Source organism: Dicentrarchus labrax, unplaced genomic scaffold (genome assembly GCF_905237075.1).
Source record: "Dicentrarchus labrax unplaced genomic scaffold, dlabrax2021, whole genome shotgun sequence".
NCBI classification, from domain to species: Eukaryota; Metazoa; Chordata; class Actinopteri; family Moronidae; genus Dicentrarchus; species Dicentrarchus labrax.
Window position 1 is genome coordinate 5,105,415 of NW_026136706.1, and position 21,608 is coordinate 5,127,022.

Below are 21,608 nucleotides of genomic sequence, written 5' to 3' on the forward strand. Positions count from 1 at the left end.
TTATACTGTGCATTTAGATCTGTGCAATTAATAATACAGCAGCTTTAGAACTTTATGTTAGTGCTATACCTGTATGCACAAGATGACCTCGTTTCTGTCTAACATGAGTAATGAATCCACTGTTGCTCCATCTGTACCAGACTGCTTTATCTCCCTAGGTTTGTTTGCAAAGATTACAATGTCCATAGACCAACCTTGCAAGCCTTTTTGTGCAACCAAAGGACATCTCCCTCTCATGCTTTCTCTTAATATTCAGTGTCCTGAATAACCGCTGAAGCACAGCATTCCTCCCTGCTTTTATATGACAGAAATGTCAAGTGGTCCCGGCTCCACACTCAAAGCTAGGTGATATATTATCTCTCAAATTCAGCCTTTGGGATATTTATTAGAATATTTCGCTCTGCCAATTCATCATGTAAATGTTGTTCCCATCCGCCAAAGTACTCAGTAAAATATTGAATTGAGGCACAGCATGCACTCCATTCCTTTAGCTTGTCATTGTAAACAGCGTGCTAGATTCAGTCAGGTGAAATAAGTGTAATATCCATTGGCCAAAACCATTCTTAAAAGAGCATTTAAGACCACTTGAGATTGGAAATCAAGCTGAGTTTGTTCCAAGTCAGATTTGGCAGGATATATCAGGCTCATTTTAGTGTACAGCATTATTGAATGAGTAGTAAATAGGTGGTAATAAATTGCATCGTATGCACTTCACGAAGCGACAAGCTTATACAGTATAACACTTCAGTCAGTGCTTTCTGTATTCTCTATACACCAGTAGAGTTCTTACCACTGACAATGCTGTCATGTGCCAAATAGTAGCAAGAAAGTTTTCCTGGTATCAACACTGATGTTTTTTTCTCTTCCTGCTGCAAACTTTGGTTTCATGATTTCAGTGTCGCAGTTGTACTGGTGCAGAGAACGATTATATGTCTTACAGTATGTCTTTCTTAGTGCTGCTTGGCCAGAGTTTGCATCATTTCGAAGGATTTGAGGATGAGTGGAGTCTTTTTCGCAAGATACCCAGACACATAGAAGTACTTTAAAGTCAAAGGCAACTGCAGTAAGGCCAGCTGGTTCTCAATTCTATATGAACTAGAACTGGATGACTGAGAATCACAGCATGCAGGTTATCACGAATACATTGCGACAGAGCTTTTCAATCAGCGGGGTAAACCTCCCCAGTGGCAGAGTTGAAGTTGGGGTGCGGAGGGAAAGACGTGAGGAAAAGATACTGCGTGAGATGAAAGTACAGGTGCAGGTCAGTGTTCTAAAAACAACAGGAAGTTAGTTATTGTAGTCTGGCCCACTGATTTGGCCACTTATCAACACAGTCAGCAGCAGTGTCAGTGGCTCAGCTCATGTAGGAACCTAAGGTACTTTAGAAGCCTTGGTGCCCTATTGCCATGATTTGCATCTAAATGAATACTCCCTCTCAGAGTCATAAATCTGAACGCACAGGGAGGATACACTTATTTTTAGATGCAGTGTGACTTACTCTTTCCGGGAATATCATTATCTCCTTAAAAGTGAATAAACATCCATAAATCCTCTTCGTAACCATAGTACAAAAAGACACTCCTTCTAACTCCTGAATCTGTCTAAGGCTCATAACATTTTTAAGTTTTCTTCAGTATCAAAGTAGTCTAACAATACTTGTCTACATATATTGGTACACTGCAAACAGGAACAGCTAATTCTAAACACTTTTAATGGTTCAAATTTGCCTAAATGCAAACAAATATAGGCTAAAAAACAGGATGGAAGTAACTCCCTGGCTCTAATATTCCTTCTTTTTAATCCCCAAAAGCCCACAAATTATGGCAACTGTCATTCCAAAACGTAGTGCATGTTTAAAGGGGGCCAAATTTCTATCGATTTTGTCGGAGGGGTTCCCACAGTGTCAGAATTTGAAAACCCCTACACTGAGATAAGACTGAAAATTGGAACAATGTCCTTTTAAAGAATTGGCCTATTTTCACAAACCTTACAGCTCTGATCAGAAGACTGAGCATGCTGATTGGTTGGCTCGGCCACACCATAGGCAATAGTGAAGCATGTAGTGTAGATAGAGCTCCTGTATGCTGTACACTCAAACCCTACACCAGTGGAGACCACCTCAGACATACAGACAGAAATGTAACTTATTTTTTTTATTATATTCCAGCTATTCACTTTAGTAGCACTGCCTGTTATAATACTGGATGTTATGAGGTTTTTATGTTGATATTTTGCATTTCAAGGATTCCCAAATCTTTAAGTGATTTTTGTTAAACCAAACAATGTGCTTTATAGAGGTATAGAGGTTTTCTTTCTGAATTTGGCATAGTTTGCATTGAAAAAATTTTTTCCTTTGCTTTTGTTAAATGAAACATTATTGTTGGTTGCCTGATATCAGACAAAATTATTTCCATATTCAGTCTCACATTGCTTCAACTCAAACTGATTTCTGTGGGGGAGGGGAATTAGCTTTTTCCTACCTAGCCACTAGAGACCAACGTATCCGCCTGGATCTAACATCATTTTAAGTCAACACAGATGCGTAGCCATGTCAACATTCTGGGTTTTAAGAGTGTAGCATAGTAAGTGAGAGATGTTTAGAGATGTGTATTTGTACAATGTCAGCCATCTTCTTCATAAGTGTTATTTTTAGGAGGGAAAAAAATGGTGGGGCAAAAACTATTTTGTACAGATGCAAAACCAGAAAATTACAGAATATTACAATTTCACACAATTTCACATTTTCCACACAGTTTAACACAGGTGATCATTCAACCAAGCACATACATGTTCTCCTCAACTTGCTGTTATGCTGCTCAATTTCACGTTTGTATGCACTCTCAATTTGGTTCGCTATGTTTGATGAGCAAGACCAATTTTACGGCATTGTCAAGGTGACTCCTGCTGCTTTCATGTTTGATAATCCCCTCAGAAAAATGCCTGAGCCAACTAATATTTTCCTGAAGAACACTCCACATTGAAACTTTGTTTATTTTTAACAGCATTTTGGTTTATAACAGAATCTCATGGCTGGTGTGCACTGTGACATTTTATATTTTTCTTTAAAAGGCAGACTTTCAAATTTGATGAATTTCATGATCATATATTTGCTCTCTTACTACGAGCAAATGACTACAGACAATCAGCCCCACTTGGCATCAAATTTCTGCCATATGCTTTGATTACCAAAGGCTTTGGGAATGCATATTGTTGTTTTCCCATACTTGTGGCAAATTACATTGCGAGCCTGGCGCTATCCCAACATAATCCAGCATTAATCCAGAATTATATAAATTTCTAAATTACTTAGTGCCTCTAAAACCAGAGTTTATTATGTTGCCAGCAGGTGGGGCTTTGTTAGTGACAGTTACACAGTGTGGGGAAAAAGCTATTTTCTCCATCTGAGATGTGGTGAATAAAGAGCTGGAGCAGGAAAGGTTCTTACTGGTCTCCTGGGTGATGGAGTATGACAGTGATAAATACTCTTAACACTGACAAAAGCACTATCCCAAGTGCAGACTGTCACACTAGCACTAAGATCTAAGGATAATGACGACTGAAAACACAAAGTGTGCAGCAGGAATATAAAATACGTACTGTATGATAGATTATCCAGCATAATCAGATATCTGGTTTTACTATTCTTGAAAAAAAAAAGAATTTTAATTGCATAAAATAAGGGAAAAAAATTCCACTGCTTGAAATAAGAACATGGCAACAACTGGTTATGAAATTTGGCAGCTGACCAACAAACATTATTATAGTGATCCAATGCCAAACTAAGAATGAATCACAAAGCTTGTTGCAAAGGTTACATGTGGGAAATTGAGATCAAATTAATTCTTTCCTGTTCTGGTTTCTAGTGAAAAATACCAGCAGGATTTTTCCACATATGTCCTTGTGGGTCTGTGTGCACCTGCATTTAAGGTACTCTGTGGAGTTTTCTTGCACACAAACAAAACTCATTGTTGGCAGGTTGGCATTGGGTTCTTTTATACCTGAAATATATTGTTAATTGTTTTTTTTGTTTGTTTTTTTATCATTTAGTGGTAATAAATAGTTCAACCATTTATATACACATACATACATGTATACATATACACATACATGAGCACAAATATTTATATGTACATGCATTGAGTTATGCATCTGTACAGATATGCCGTCATCCATCCCTCCATCCATAAATACATAAATATGTATGTAGGTGTAGGGAGCACGCAGACAAGCAGATGAGAAAGGAGAGATAGAAAAGAGTGTCTACATCTCCTCTAAGAGATATGCTCTCTTATTTTTTAATGTTAGTATGAGTAATGTCGTAAATTAATTCATGACCTCATATGTCATTCACTTAAACCAACGTCTTTCATAATTCGTTTCTAACTCATAAGTTATTCTCTCCATCTCTGAGATTTCCTGTATTCTTTCCATCGACTTAATCTTTTTAGCCATTTCCTAGTTATTAACATTAATTGATGAATGATTCTTTGTATTTTATATAGTCTACTCTAGTGGTGATTTTCCAAGAATAATAGAATAACAAGACCGAATGCCAGAATGATTTTAAAACTGGGTAGAAAAAGAGAATGTGTGAAAGCATTTGTCCTGATTCTGATCGACAAGAACTAATTGGTCTCACACGGTGAGCACTATTGCTGCTATAAGAAAAGAGCTTCATAGATAGATATACAGGAAGTCACAATGTGACAAATACTAGCTGTATGTTGTTTCTGTGCCATGTGAAGTTACACAAAGGTGTTTGAAATTGCTTCAGCTTCCGTCTCCCAGCTGGTTTGGTTCTTCTCATGTTTTCCTGCGAGCTGTGTTATCCAGAACATACAGTACCCTGTGCGTGTTGTTGGTGAATTGATCTGGAAACTAATCCTGTGATTAGAGTGGCAGAATATTGTTCACTGGTCCCACCCTAAAAGAATCCAAAAGCACACAGTGGGGATGAAGGCTTCATTTCAGATGGAGATTATGACAGAGATTAGCTGCTCTATAATGCAGCGCACTTCCTGTTTTCTGTGCAGTTCAATTTCTGCAACTGTGTATCTTCAAAACAGCACCTGTCACAATGCTACAGATAGTTGAGTGCATTTCACTTGAAGTAAAATCACAAAGAAGAGAGAAAGTGTCAGAAATTTCATGTGTTGGGACAGGCTTTGCTTCGCTTGACAAGTTAGCAGGTGCAATACGGTATCATTGTATTTGGTATCTGTAGGATGCTTTGTAACCAAGAACCCCTCTAGCATGCTGCTGACAAGGGTTTAACCCTGGGAAACGGGATTCATGGGATCCATACCCATCCAAACCATGTCTTGTTTCCTGAGAAATAATACTGAGAACCAATTACTTGCACTTTACAAACTAATTTTGTTAAGGCTATACAATGAAGAACTGTCAAATATTACTTCTATGAGGCTGATCTCAGCAGACAGATCGCAGCCAATGAACTTCACTACTGCTTGATCAGCTCAGATCAGCAAAGGATGCACTTTTATTGCTTATTGATTTGTTAAAGTGTTTTTTGACACACACACTCTCTTTGGATAAACTGAACTAAATTTGATTTGTCGTAGGTTGGGAGCAGATTATTCAAAATTGGCTGTTTTTAAAGATGGATACATACCGGTTTGAACAACTCTTTGGGATGACAAGATTCACTGAATTCCAGGATATTCAAATGTACACTATCAGGAACTTAACAGCCTGACATCCCAGTGTATCACTGGAGGTCTATGAAGAATGATCTGATGAAGAAATTACAATGGCAAATAGTGTTCCCCAGTGCGTAATGAGGGTTGCGTTAGTTAACGAGGCTAAACAGAGAAGGCAACACAAACAAAATGATGCTGAATCAAGACTGGAGGAAAAGTCTTCACAGTGGAGAAATTCAGTTTCTCTTGTGAGAGAAACTGAATTTTAATATCGAGGAGCCACAGGGACGAGCTTTAAGGGGGTAGTAGAGTTGACAAGGCTCCAGGATATTTGTCTTTGAATCATCCTCCCAATTAAAAGAGCAAATAGATCCATAAATACACAGACGGGTTTTCAGGAGCTTGCGGCTCTGTAAGCAAGATGGATGTATTTATAACACTGCTCTGTCACTGCAAATGAAATAAGGCTGCATAATTGATGTCGGGACGATAAAGAGTTCAAGATACATCTAAAAATGGGCCTGGTCTCCAGAGAACTGTTCAGTTCTTTCATCAAGCTTTCATCAAGTACAGCACAGATAGAACAGCTACAACTCTCCAACCCTTCTGGGTTTGTTCCTAGAAAAGGGTTTACTGAATTATGTGGAAAACATTGAGTAAAGCCAAGAACAACAAGATTTATTTTGTTTATTTTTTATCAGGAAAGAAAATGCATTTATCATTATACAACACGTGGTCGTATAACGAAATGAAAGTTTGCAGTCCCTTCATGCTACACACATGGAAAAAGATAATTCTGCACTGTATCTTTTGAATTTGCGTCTGGGGGAATGTAAACAGCAGCAACAAGATGGAGGTAATAGTAATATGTTTTGAACTTCACATAAAAAGAAACCGTATCCATCCACTTCGACTGCATTTGGGCATCAAACATCATTGATGTAAACACAGAGCACGCCTCCTCTCGTCCTGCGCTCTGTCGGCTCAGAACATTGCCCGCCGATTGAGTATCTGGGATGCTGATGGAGCAGGTCTCTATAAAGATATGGGCACAACAGTTTCTGATTTCTGGCTCTGCAAAAGCAGAGAAGTTTGAAGGAGCTAGCCTACAGGCCGCAGCATCTGAATGCACAGCCGTTGCCATAGTCACAATCTGTCAGTGAAGTCAGTTTGAACAATTTTGGCCAAATTGTATACAATCAGAAATAATTATATGATGTTTTCAGCAAAAAAGCCCAGAAATATACATGTAGCAAGTTTGAAGGAGCTACTGGCCGCTGTACATGCACAGTTGTTTTTTTTTAAATAATTTGTGGTATTTTATGCTAAATAATTTTTTCTTAGGGTGTCATGAACCGTCCTACTCTGGTTCCAATTGGCTAGTACTTGTTGCATTCATTGCTTTGGTTAGTTATAGGTTTAGGCATGAGAGGTGACAGGGGCTAGGGTTAGGGTAACAATGTCAGAGTAAGCCAATCAGAGGCAGAGTAGGGCGGGTCATGACTGCATCCTGGGGAAGAAGTATTGCATACAGTTCAGGTGCTGACACAACTAAATGCAGTTTAGCATCCAGAAGTGCAAAAAGCAGTAAAGTGCAGAGTAAGGTACATATGTACAGAGTAAACCGTAATGGGTAGATATGAATGCACTTATATATACATATATATATATATATATATATATATACAGTATATGAACAAAACATATAATAATAACATATTAAAGGCGACACATTTACTTATTAAGATTTATCAAGTAAATGCTTTGTGGTCTTTGCCGGATTGTATCGCCGTCATCAAATGTTTATTAATAAATTATTATTATTATTACTTTTCTAGATACTGGAAGTACTTTTCTAAAAACGTGGATTTGTCTGTGGGAAACCAATGAGGAAGTAAAGCCAATATCAACAAAATACGAATAATGTCTAATGTCAGCCCACATCATCAGGGGCTTTAGGGATTTTCTATTGATTCTTGAGGAGCAGTTGGATGATTTGGCAGCATCCGGCACTGTAAGAGCTGACCTGAAGTCTGTTGTCATCAGCTGCTTCATACATGCTTCACAATCACATGGCTCATTCACAACTGTGTGGCGAGTAGCATCCATATTCATCCCTGAGTGTTCATAACACATGGCACTGTGTTTTATTAAGTTTGTACATTATGTTAACTCACAACTAAATGTTTTAATCTGCCTTGATTTATGCACAGTCACAGTCAACTTTTGCATAAATGACTCAAGTACTTTGTCTTGCTCAAGGACACTTCAGCAGCTTGCTGCACTGGGGGAAGACGCTTAATACCTCACATGCATTTACTTACTTAATAAATCTATTTTTTCTGCCATTTTTTTCCTGTGTGTTGCTATTTTGGCATATTATTGACATGATTCATGATTACTTACATGATTTGTTTCTCTTATTGTGTAGGACCTTGGATCTATTGGACAGGATAAAAACTGGAAGGGCATTGGCATCTCCCTGCTGGTTATTATGTTGGTGCTCTCACTCATTGGACTGTCCATTGTTCTGCTGTCTAAAGGTGAGGCTTCCTTGCAACATCCTTTCACAGTTTGCATGAATGCTGCAAACTATTCAGCTTGTTCTGCTTTAATTAACATTTGTAATCACAGGTCTGTCTGAGCTGAATCACTCCAGGTTTTAATTGTTAATGCGGAGGAAATGTAATAATTGGGTAATAAAAAGTGGAGAGGCGATGAGTAATCAACAACATCTGGAAGGGATTTACTGCTAAATGTGTCACTTAATATAACTCCCAGTTTTACAATCATTTATGTTAAATGTAGCTTTGTTTGGATGCAGTAGGGCTAGTTATGCCTATACTTGTCCACATGCCTCCCTTGGGCATTTTCCTTCTCTGTGTGGTTTGTATGCAGGATAAGAAAATGTGATTAAATATCTGTAGTTTTGATTTACCCTGTGATTTTTCTTTAACCTTTGTAGCTTTATTTTAGGACTTATTATCATATTCAGAAAAAAAACTGTTTTTGAAAGTTGATATACCAAAAGTGTTTTTTCTTCCTGCAGATGATGGTGGTAAACCCTTTGGTTCACAGTTGACGCTGGATGACCTCTTTCAAAGAAGCTTCCAAATACATGATCCTGAGGCAAAATGGATCAGTGGTAAGTAGAAACCCAAATTCAAATAGCTGCAAACACTGCAACCAGTTGAAATATGAAAAGTTACATGCTGTTTATGTTGGACGATACTCAATATTCAGTCTTTCTTCGATATCTGCACATCACACTTGGGAAGGTTTAGGAAAGACTGTTGTTAGGGTAAATGAATGATGGTTGATATGTCTGATGGGTATGGTTAGGTTTATACAACAGCAACACTTGAGGATTTTACGTTGTTTGATTAAATGGAAAAGGCTTTAAATATCTGCTATAGACCACAATATCTTTGTCAAAGCTTGAGATGTTTTTAAAGAGATACAAGATAGTTGTTTTGGTCACTCTGTTTCTGACTGTTGTCTTTGATTATCATACTGGTGTCTCTGTTCCAGTAGAACATTATATTAAGATATAAAATGCAGTTAAAGAGGCAGTTGTAAAGCCTGTAGAAATCTTGTTACAAATTGAAAAAAAAGCAACCTTGCCCTACTAAGCTACGAAGGTTAGTTTGTAAATGGAAGCTCCATGCAACAAGAAGGTTTTATTTTACTTCCAGTGTTTCTAATCTGACATACAGATTAGCAGAAACAGGATTCAGTCTGGGTTCTCTAGCATATTACTTAATGGCCTTCTTTAAGAAGCTTAACCAGGAGACTTTTTTTCCTGCAGACACCATAAATAACACTCCAATTACCACTTTTCTTAATGGAATAGTCCTCTTCTTTTAAGGCACTCCAGTGAATCCAGTCCAGCTGTTTTGGTGCTCACAAGCTCTCTGAGCCTTCCTTCCTCTGAAAGGACCACTGTGGTTGGCTCCACTCAGTCACACTTAGTTTTCCACTTCTGAAGCCTGACCTTTTAAATCTACCCCTCCTCTAAAATGCTCCTCTTACAAAAGAGTAATTTAAATATATATATATATATATATATATATATATATTGGGCAAAAAGGTTGGTATCTTTAAAAAAATACATCTCCTTCGTTAAGATGTTTTTGAAAAAGAGAGTGATAAATAAAGATGTTTTTAAAGAGTGAATCATGCAAAGCTACTCTATGGAGAATATATAGAGTAGCTTAGAATACAGAGCTGGAATTTAGCATAATAGGTTCCCTATTTTGAGCTTTGAGTCTTAAATACAGGTGAAACATTTCTCAGTACAAATATGTCAGTCCTCTGGGTTATTGTTTCCTGTCTGTGACCTATGTTAATATAACTTTAAAACAAATAATAGGTTGAAGCTGCAGTAGGTAACCTTTCTTAAAAATTACCAATCAGAGCGGAGAATGAGAATACTTATAAACTGCTCCTCTGAACCTAGACTCTGGTGCCGGCTATGTGTAAATGCAACATGACTCCTATGTTAATCAGCTATTATGTGGAAGCAATTGACACTACTTCAATCATAAGCTGCCATGTCACTTAAAATACTCTTCTTATATTTGTTCTGAAAATGTCTAGGACTTGTAGATCACATTGACACTTCATTTATTCAACAAAATAATGGTTTTCTTTATTTCTTTTGCTTGGCAACATATTTATGTATTATGACTTCAATAAAATCAGACCTCAGTCAAGAAATAATTGGGAATTTGTATTTGAGAGCAACAGAGACACCTGACTTAAGGGAGGCTCTTAAAGGGCATTTGAACACCTGCTTCATCACCATAGACAGCACAGCTCACCCCTCTCTATGGACCGCTGTGCCATTTATGTATTAATGGCAGCCCCACGACAGCTGCTCCACACTAAAATGTTAAGTCAATCCAGTGTCAAAAGCATCCTGTTACTCATTTTTTTGGTGCATAATGACAATATGGGAAGAAGACATATAAAAACATTACCATAAAAGGTTAAAAGGGAAGGACCAAGAGAAAATGCCATTGTACAGCTGAATTTCTTTACATTTATGTTATACACCAATCATTTTAGTAGTTTCCGTTTTAAAAATCAGGGTCTGTTTTCAGTAGTGCTTGAAACAGACTTAGCCAGAGTCTGGCTGCCCTTTGAGCCTCTGGTCGGTCATTACTAGGTCTGTTTGGATCTCAAAGGTACAACAAGTCAGTACTACACCAAAGCACAAAATGATCACATTTTATCTGCAGGGTGTTGACAGGGCAATTGTTAATACCAATGACTCAGTTCATTGCACCAAAACTGGTCATTAATGTTCTGGTGCTGAGATTTATTGGCCTCCAAACCTCACAGTACTCATTTTTTGAAACATGCCAACATCTGACTGGTATTTTTCAACAGCTTATCAGACAGTAATATGAGAGAATGGCTGGCAGTCTCATTATTCCTGTGTGATAAACACACAGTGTCAGCTACAATATGACAGGAATGTAGAGGGGGAGAAGAGTGCCAAAGCAAGAGTGAAATATAACTAATTACAAGCCCTCGCTGTTGTAAAAGTATATTCAACTTTCTAATGTTGTAATGTTTACAGCTGTTACGTTGCAGTGTTAATATAAGTAGCCAAAAGTTCAAGAAGTCAGAGGTATCCTGATAGCTCATCTGGTACAGCTGGCGTCCTGTACCAAGGCTGAGTCCTTCCGGCCATGGTTCCGCAAGAAGTCTTCCAAATTAAACAACACAATACGTAGTTGTGTCTGCCGTCCAGGAGAAGGACAACATCAACAATCTGTGCCTTCCAAAACTAAAATAAATGTCTTTTGTGATGGGTTTTGTCAATCGAATGTAAACGTGTCATTTTGGGGGCATTTGCTGAAACAACGGATGCTTTCGAGGGCAGTGTACAGTTATGGTGGTATGGACTTAATATAATTTCTTCCTTTCTTGAGGCTCAGCGGTCAGCAGAGACCATGGGTGTATAAAGAGAACTGGATACAGTGTTGGAGGCGACGCTCCGTTCAATCCTTTGAAAGCTGCTCAGTGGTGCCTGAAGCCAAAAAGCCGCTTCCCGTAGCAAAGAAATTACCCGGATGAATACTGCACTATGGGCCGCAGAGCTCATAGTGATGTTCAAACCTCCTATCACATCCAAACTTATCGACAGCGCTCCTAATAGATAAAAAGTGACAATGTCTAAATCTAAGCTGCACAGCAGCGATTTGTCAGTGCATGTCCATAAAGTTGGGAGACTTGTGAGGGACAGATAAAATAAGAAGAGACAAAATGGAAGCAGCAGAGGTTGAAATACCCTGATGTAGTGTTGGTCTCCAAAAAACACTGGATCCAACAATTCCCACAATGCAACTCAGTGGCCTCTTTTCGTAAGGCTCTCCCTGCCTGGCAAATGATCATATCTTTCAAACTCCATCAGCCCAGATTGTAACACAGGCTTTCCCTAATGGCATCATCAAGTGTTATGGCCCTCCAGAGCCACAGAAGACTTAACACTGTTTTCGCAGGCTGGTTCTTGTTCCTGTGAAAAAAAAAAAAAACTTCTTCATCTTCTTCAATCTTCATGTGTAAAATACTGAAGTGCAACATTAGGGTAAAATGCACTTTTATTCCTTAACCTTAAAATTCCTGTCACTTTGCATCCTGACTCAACAATGTGAAGTCAACAATGAAAACCCTTATCTGGTGCTGTTTGTACTACACTGTGAAACTTGTCTATTTTCATCACACCACGATATTAAGTTCAAGGACTAGAGATGTGTAATTTATCAGTCGGGTTACAGTGTCAACAGTGGTATAACGGGGGATTTTCTTTAATTCTTGGCCTTATAAAACAGTGGCAAGTCATTGGATAGCTGGGACACTTTTAATCACAGCTGAGATTGCATGCCATCTTTATCCTCTGAGCCTTTATTGATGGAACTGTTGTCAACTCAGGAGGACAGTTGTCTCGATTTCCAATTACTTCAGCTGTAAAATGGTTTATATAACCATTGATTTGATACATGCACGGCATATAAAATATGCAAAGAGGACTGTTTTTTTGTTTGTTTTTTGCAGGTAATGGTTTCTACAAGAGCTCTTTTGAGGATTTTCTTGTCTGTTAAACATGAGCAATCCATCTGTCTTTCATATTTATTTTCCTGTCATTATACTCAAAAGTGTTTTGAGTGTTTGCCAGTCTATAGCCCTCTTGCCTGCGATTGATGCCTCAGAGCTTATTCATTGACATTAACATGAGATGGGGACCTTGAAATGATTTAGACCTGTCAAATGCATTAATGGAATTCAGGCCTCCCTGGACTGTGGTGTTGATTTGGGATTAGACTAGAGTTATTGCAGGCGCTGCTGTCATTGTTTCCACTGTTGAGAGCTGAAGTGTAGTCTCAATGAGCCGAGTCGTCTTAGACGGATCCTCCTAAATGACTCTTTGTTTTTGTTGTTATTTTCTCCTCTCTTGTCAAACATTCTTCTCAGGGGCTCCATTGGCATCTATCCTTCAACTAATCATTCTCTTGCTTGTTGTATACTGAGTCGCTTTGGACCTATTAAACCCCTCCCATGTATTTTTGATATAGACTGTCCATAGGATCACCATAGGAGCTCCTTTTGGCGGACTCGTGCCATTAAACCTCTCTGTTTCTGTGGAGCTGAGCCCTGCCCTCTGTCTTGCAAAGGAGAGGACAAAGCAGCAAAATAAATGACAGAAAAATGCGGTAACAGTAGGCACTGCGCCCTGTAAATAATATGATTTTTATGATTAATGATTGCCAGGCCGTTTCGGTGGCACCCTACACACAGCGCCTGATGTGCGTGTACCTAGCAGCGGTGCAGTATGTGTGAGGAATTTAAAGTTTGCATTAATTACGTAGCCGCTTGATTTAATTGGCATGTAACTGACCTGGACAGTTGACGTTTTGTTTGAGTACAGCAAATCCACGTGACCCTGTTGCCTATAGCTTAAAGCATTGGTGGTTCCCAACTTTTTATTTTAAGGAATCCTTTTCTATCATTGAGTAAACTGACAACCCCTGATTAAGTGAAAAGTTCATGGATATTTCATATTTCATTTAATGCATAACAATAACTGTACAGAACAATTGATGAACTGTAAAATGATCCCAAATAGTGAACACAATAACAGCAGGAACCTTGTGCAAAAAGAGCGATTTTGATGAATTTTGAGCAGATTATTTTTCAAAATTATAAAAAAACGTTTTATACAATTCTGTTTTTTTCATGTATTTTTTTTTCATGAACATGAAAATAAATCTCTAAAGTTTTCATAGCTTTTACATTTCAGTCCTTAAAAAAAAGGAATATTGTTTATATGCCACTGAGTTAGCTATTTTAATGACTAACACTTGAATAACAGATAGCAGTAAAAAAAAAAAAAAACAACATAAAATGACCTGCAGTGCTTTGACTGTGTTTGTCTTAGATGAAGAAATCATCTTTCGAAGCTGGGATGGAGACATTATGAAAGTCAGCACAAACAGCAACGAGACAGAACTCCTGCTGAAAAACACAACATTTGTAAGTGCTAACTGCTGTCTTTTTTTAAAATGTATGAAATTCTTCTAATGCATTTAGATAATTTTTATTTTATTTCATTTTTATTGAGATAAAAAAAAGCTGTAAAAAGTCAATTCTGACCCTGCAAAAGTTTTACTGTAACTTCTTTACCACTGATCTCAGTTTGTGATAATGCTTTTGGTTTTGTACCAAGACAGTGATTGTCTGAAATATTAAGTTGAATGAAAAAATTGATTTGTTTTGCGGGAAAAAAAAGGATCTCATCCATCTCTTGTTCTTCCCACAGGCAACTTTTAAGGCTTCAAAGTTTGAGGTTTCTCCCGATTTGAACTTTGTTCTCCTGGGATATGATGTCAAGCAGGTGAGAACCTCTTAATATTCAGGTTGCATTATGTTCTGACACTGGTGTTTGTCTTGGGACTGCTAATACTGGAGGTTTACAGTTCATGAACTAAAATGGAAATATGACCAACATAGAGATCTATCTGTTCGGAGTCAGGGAGTTAAAGCCAACATTGATCCAGAATGGAGGGTACAGGTTTCAGAAATATAAAAAGAAATGTTTTCAATCGCATACTACAACAACCCTGCGGGCTATGAAATTTGCAAATATTAATGCATGATAAAACATAACTATAAAATGTGTTAAACTTGACCTGACCACTTTTCTTCCATCACTTCTTCTTTAGTCTAGTGAGTTTCAGTCTCTGTGTTTCCATGAAGGGTGTTTTAAATGTTGATAGTGTTTGTATTTTATCAGTCACAGTGTACAAGCAGCTGTTTGTGCCGAGTGATCGTCTGTTATGACTCACTGCACTTGTTTTTAGAAGTTCTTCCATAGGCCAGGGGTTAGCCCAGAGGGCAATTTTAACACAAAGTGTGTTTGACACCTGTCACTCATCTGTCTCGCAGAACAGATACATATCCATTATAGCTTATGTAACAATCCACTCTGAGTTACTATGCAACCCCCTGCACTAATGATTAATCAAAGACCCCGGTTTCACTATGAGCTTTCCAGTTTTAGAGGCTTATTTCCCTCGCTCACTACGGTGAGCCAGAGAAATAAAATCAATTAATCATTACAAAAACACGATGCTCTTTCTGTATATTCCCCATAGCTGAAAACTATTGTTTGTTAATTTCTGACATTGCTCACTCTGGTGAGGACAGTTCTTATCTCTAAGCTTCTCAGGAACTGTACTGCTGACAGGACAGCTGGTGTTGAGGACAGTGATGGCCAAATGGAGGTCATTTGACCGTCACTGATTTACCGTTTTTGATTTAAAAACAGGTCAAAACACAAGCGTCAATAGTGGCATAAACACAGACACAATGTTGAGCTATAGGGGACGGGGTACCGGAACACCAACCAAAACCTGATGGTTTCAGAAGAAAGAAACCCTTTTAGCATTGCAATGCACAAAATATTATAATCTCTCGGGACTATAAACCATAAAAACTAAACACATTAAACACAAATGAAATCTACAAAATAAACTTTTTTTAAATAGTAGGTTTTTAAAAAGTTGAGACAGCAGCTCGGATCTCCTCAGGCAAGTGCAAAGGCTCTATCACCTTTTTGTATAAATATACTAGGCAATGCCTGTGCTGTTTCAAGTTGATTATTCTTATGAGCTTATACTGCATCTTCGGAGTACTACCAACCGTTTGGTTCAAGTTCATTATTGTCATATGCACAACATTTACAGTGAATTAGTCGTTGGCTATGACATTCTTTCGTTCGCAGGCTCCTTCCAACAAAGCTCAGACAAATGTGTACATAAAAATAATAATAAAATTAACTCTAATCTAAAACCAAATGACATAAAATAGAGCAGAACAGTTTGTAAAACATAGATAAATACATATAATGTGTGTATATTGTGATGTGTGCAAGTATAAATGGGTAGTTCAAGTTACTTTAATACTTTTTTTGTAACATTCCTGATTAAATACGTTTTACTAGGTATTTTGTTTTCACAGTACAAATAAAAATTACAAAACTAAATTAGTGTCACTTTAACTTAACAAAATTGATGTTAGCTTAAGTTAAATAAATATAAATCCTGAAATGGAAACACGTTGTTAACAGTAAGAAACTAGGTAACAGGTGGAGGCTGTGCATCAATAATATCAGTATGACATTGGTATAAAATGTGAAGTGACATTAATGTATCACACGGTGCGAGTAAAGTGACTTGAGTCATGAGCTTGAGAGTTCAACAGGATGAAGCTGTGCCTGAGCCTGGTGGTGTGGGACAGTCTGCCGGAGGGCTGGGATGACTGTGGTCTCTGATGATCGTGTTGGCCTTCCTCCTTCACCAATGGGTGCTGCGGTAGCAAGATGGTGTATGAGAGACTGAGTCATACTGCAATGTGTGTGTTCATTGTAATTAAGGAACATTTCACCCAGTGCAACAGCGTGGCTCACTGATGTGTTTTTAATAGTTTTTTGTACAACGATGGAGCACAGAAGAAGATATATCAGCTTTGATACACACACACACACACACACGCAGAGAGAGACACACACACAGTAGTTAGTCAGTAGTATCAATGAATAGTTGATTTTAGTCTTGTTGTGGTATTTAAAGACAATAGGAAACATTTTGAAAATCATTTGAAAGTCATCATTTACGTGACAACACCAGCCACCTGTGCTGTTCAGCATAATTGCGCTCGAACAAGGATCAGTGATGATACATTACAGAACTTCTTGTGTGTAAATAAACATGATTCTGTTTAGTTTAATTAGTATTTTCATCAGTAGCATACATTCAGACTAATTATTATGTTGCACACTGTACTATCAGACACCTTCTAACTGGTGATGTTCATCTGTTGAAAGGAATACAATGAATGTAACATCATGCTTTGGTACTTACTCTATTCATAAAATGTGTGTCGGCACAGTGGAAAGCAGAAACAAGATTAGCATGATTTTTGCTCTCCAGCATGGCAGCTGTTGATCAACTGCGGGATCTTTGCTACACTGACCTTGATGCTTTGTTGGTCCTGTAAACATTTGTTTTCTTTATCGTTTCTACTCATAAAGCATCGATGTGTCTTAAACTCTATTAACTGGACTAAATTGTTTTAAGCTTTTATGTTGTATCTGAGTATAAAATATCAAAGATAAATAAGGGCTGCTGTGGCTCGGGAGGTAGAGCGGGTCGTCCACTGATAACAGGGTAGGCAGTTTGATCCCCACCTCCTGCTGTCTGCATGTGGAAGTGTCCTTGGGCTACACTCTGAACCCCAAAGTGCTCCTGAAAATTGCGGCTGTTTCCTCTGGGATAAGCTGAAAGAAACAATCAATGCTGGAAGTCAATTAGCAAGTTAGCAGAGTGAACAAAGGTGTTTTGACTGTGATTGTTTGGTTTAATTGCAGTTTTTTGTTTGTTTTACAACTCATTCAGATAGTAGGAGCTTATTTAAACCAAGCATTATGGTTTGAAATGAAAAAATCATGTTTTTTGTACACAACTTACACTTACTGTCTGTGTTGTGTTTGCATTTATAAAGGTGGCATAAATTAGTGATACATGCGAAAGAACACAAATCCACCAGCACAGGCGTATTTTAGGTGGTGATATACTGTATGAAAGCCCTTGTAATTGGTGTGAAATCACATGCAAGTGATGGTAAAGTTGAGTTGAGTTCAGTTATTTTCATACTACTATTTTTTTACTTTTCATTTGTAATAGTATCATTATCCTATTTACTTCTGCCAAATTACAACCATTGAAGAAATGCTTGAAGGGCAAAAAGCAGTTTGATCTAATTAGCCTTTCGTGCCAAAGGGTTTGAACTCTGTGTGTCAAACAGTTAAGTGTAATTGCCAATTGCCAATTGCATTAGCACGATGTTCCCCTGAGTCAATCTGGTGTTAGCCTGTAACCGTTTTAATCTGGAGGTGACAAGTGGATTACAATATCAGTGTGTGTTGTGGGATTGAATATTTAATCAGATGAATTAAAAACCACTACATCGAAAACTAATCACTACTGATTGCACTGTAGATACCTAAATGCCGGAAACTTAATTGCTGCCCCGTCTTTGACTGATGTTCAATTCCAGAGTATTTTCAGGAGAATATTAACTGTAAATACAAATATTACCTAAAGAATGTGGTTAGAAGTACCATACTTTTATTCAGCTCTGAGCAGCATTTGCAGGTATTCCTTTGAGGTTGCATACAATACTAGTTCTCTACCAATAAAGCAGTCGTATTTTTTAACATAAAATATTAAAAAGTTACTGGATTTGGATCTGTCACATTAGAGATTTAGTGTTAGCAGGTGGTTCTAATACTTTAACCATCCAACTACTAAAGGCTGCTACTATAATGATTTGTGATTGGGAGATCAGACTGGAGCTCTTATAAACAAATGAAGAAAGTTAGTATAATGACAAATTCACAGTTATGACTGTATTTAGTTTGCCGACATCAACTTTAACAAGTTCTAGAAAAGAGAACTTTGTGTCTTCTCGCACTTGATGAAAATGTTGAGAATGTTGTTGGATTGAACAGGTGTTACTGTGTTCATGCCAAGTGCCTTCTCTCATTGTGCTAACTTCTATTGCCTGAACTCTCTCATTGAGAAACATCCAATGCCCTCCAAGGACTAAGACATTCTCGGGGATCTGCATTTAATGACCTCAATTGTAAGGAAGTGTTTTGGCTTATTAAGAAATGTACACATTGATGTGGAGCATTTTCTCTTTTTCTGGTGATTTCAAGCAGTTTTATGCACATGTGAACTCTCTTTTCAAGCACACACCTGCTGAAATTAAATGTACCAGCTCACTGGCTTTGTTTCTGATTCTGCTGTAGTGTGCTCCACTGAAAGCCTGAATGAGAACAGATGTTTGTTTATGATGTAAAAAGATGAAAACATGCAAGCTTATCAAAAAATATGTTTTTGCATCACATGGCGTCCTCTGATGTTGACCTGATTTCTGCTGTCGTGTGTGCATGCAATTCTAGTCAGTGTTTCCCCTCACTGTGGTGAGAAGAACTCTTCATCGAGATGTGCAACACAAAAACCTCTTGACCTATATGTTGAATGTGACAAAGCCTATTTTGTGTCAAACTGGCCATTTACTAACTGTGTGCACACACACTCGACAACAAGCTAATTTGGCAGCTATTGTAGCTATCAAGGCACCATACAGTGCGGTGCACTTATTGCATTTTATGGAAAGCTATTCAAAGCAATGTCTTCTTTGGCTTGCTTTAATTTCATCAAGAAGCATCCTAAATTAAAACACGCACATATGTTCCGCTTGTTGCTTTCAATGAAGCACACTACAGAAGAATGAGAAACAAAGCCAGTGAGCCAGTGTGCTGTTATATTTCATTTCAGAAGGCTTGAAAAGGGTTTTTTCACATGTGTACGAGAATTTGTTTTGAACATCAATGCAAAACGCTAATCAGTGAAAAAAATTTCCTTATAATCGAGGTCATAAAGCGCAGATCCCTGAGAGTTCCTCGGAGAGCATTGGATGTTTCACAGTGAGAGAGTTCAGTCAATAGAAGTTAGTACAATGACAGATGGCACTTTGGATCAACACAGAAACACTAAAATGTAATTAAACAAAACGTTTTTTTTTGTCATTTTGTCTTTTTTTCTTGATTTTCATCAGGAATGAGAAGGCATAAAGTAATTATGTAACTGTAAATATGTTGTTAACTTAATTAATAACTTGCTTTATTTGTTAATAAAATGCTGCAGTCTGACCTCACGATCACAAATTATTATAGTAGCACCCTTATGTAGAAAAAAAAACGGTGTACAGTAAGTGTTTGTGTACGCAGGAAGTCATTCAGTCCACACAGTTAAAGCACAGCAATACACACAGAAATAATAAATGGATTACTGAGAAGTTTGTATGTTTTAGATGCTTTCATGTGGATCCTATTTAGACTGTATAAACCTCTGATGTGTCAGATCTCAACTTTGTTGTGATAAAAAATGCATGCTACTCTACCTTGTTGGTAAAGGTTGTTGGGGCCTTAAAGGAATATCTGCAAACACTCAGGGATGAATAAAAGTGTGGCACTGTTGTATTTAAAGCTGGAATTGAACATCAATCAAAGACAAGATAGTATAGCAGAGATTCAAATGCAACATATTATGAAGTGACAGGCATCTAGAAAGGTATCTTTCTATAAATCAGTGCTCTCAGTAGTGATTAGTTTTAGATGTTAATAGGTCTGATTAAATATTCAATGCCAAAACACACAGAGACATTACAATCCAGTTGTCACCTCCAGATTAAGACCAGATGCAATCTGCACACCAGACTGACTCAGGGTTTGACATTGTGCTAATGCATGAGCAATTACAGTTAACTGCATAAAATGCTTGACACAGAGAGGTCAAACTGTTAAAACCCCCTTTGGCACGAAAAGCTAATATGAGCAAACTGTTTTCCCTGACACTATTTCTTTAATGAATGCCAGATGTAAAAATAATAATATTAATAATACTATTAAAAATGAAACCAATTTGGTTACAAACTGTAAAATACATTACATAATTACACCAGGGGCTTTATACAGTCAATATATATAGGACAATATCTAAAGTATGTCTGTGCTGGTGTATTAATGGTCTTTCACTAATATCACTAATTTATACTACCTCTATGAATGTAATCATAAAACATCTGTTTTTGTTTGAAACAGTGATGCTTGATTAAAATGCGTCATTAATGTCTAACACCTTTCTGCTAACTTGATAACCATAGCAACTGTGCAACTACTTCCAGCATTGGTTGTTTCTTTTCAGCTTATCCTTGAAGAAACTTTCACCCTCTCTGCTGTGATACACAGCTGCACTTCCAGGCTGCTAGCACTGGACTCTCAAACTAGCCCCTCAAGCCAGCCAAGTCTCATGGGTGAGGTTCGGCTGGCTTATGAGACAAGCTGGCAACAGAATAAAAATAACTGCATCACTGCATCTGAGTGTCTTGGACGGGGTTGGCTGCCACTCTTGGCTCCCAGCAGCTAAGGCCAAGTGCCCACTAGACAACAGACACTTAATTTAGCCATCCTAGATTCACTTTCAGAACATTTGCAGGGTCATCGTCATCATCGGTGTAGTAGTAGTGAGTGCACCGGAACAGCACTTTTTTTCTCCAAGTAACGGTCAATATACGATACGAAACCTGCCTCTTGCATGAATTGTCCACATACAGGGTAGGCCTACGCCACTGTATTTTAACATCAGTCCTAATGGTGATATTTGGAGAGCAGAATATTTTTTGTGGTGGTACATTGTGTCAAAGATTTGAGAAACACTGGTTTAATCCACTCCTTTTACTTTTGTTCTTGTGTTTTTTGGTTTGAAAAGGGCAACCGTCCAAACTATTTCTAAGGATAAGGAGTATTTCTCC

The 21,608-nt window shown here is 37.8% G+C and overlaps 1 protein-coding gene across 2 annotated transcripts in view; it reads left to right on the top strand.

Annotated features, from left to right (window-relative positions):
* Nucleotides 1–21,608, top strand: part of LOC127365870 (inactive dipeptidyl peptidase 10-like) — a 97,909-nt gene that overhangs the window by 47,320 nt on the left and 28,981 nt on the right. For both annotated transcript variants that reach the window (XM_051404412.1, XM_051404413.1), the window contains exons 2-5: nt 8,092–8,203; nt 8,710–8,805; nt 14,107–14,201; nt 14,488–14,562. In XM_051404412.1, coding sequence (XP_051260372.1) covers nt 8,092–8,203; nt 8,710–8,805; nt 14,107–14,201; nt 14,488–14,562 — 378 coding nt within the window. The remainder of the gene's footprint in view (nt 1–8,091; nt 8,204–8,709; nt 8,806–14,106; nt 14,202–14,487; nt 14,563–21,608) is intronic.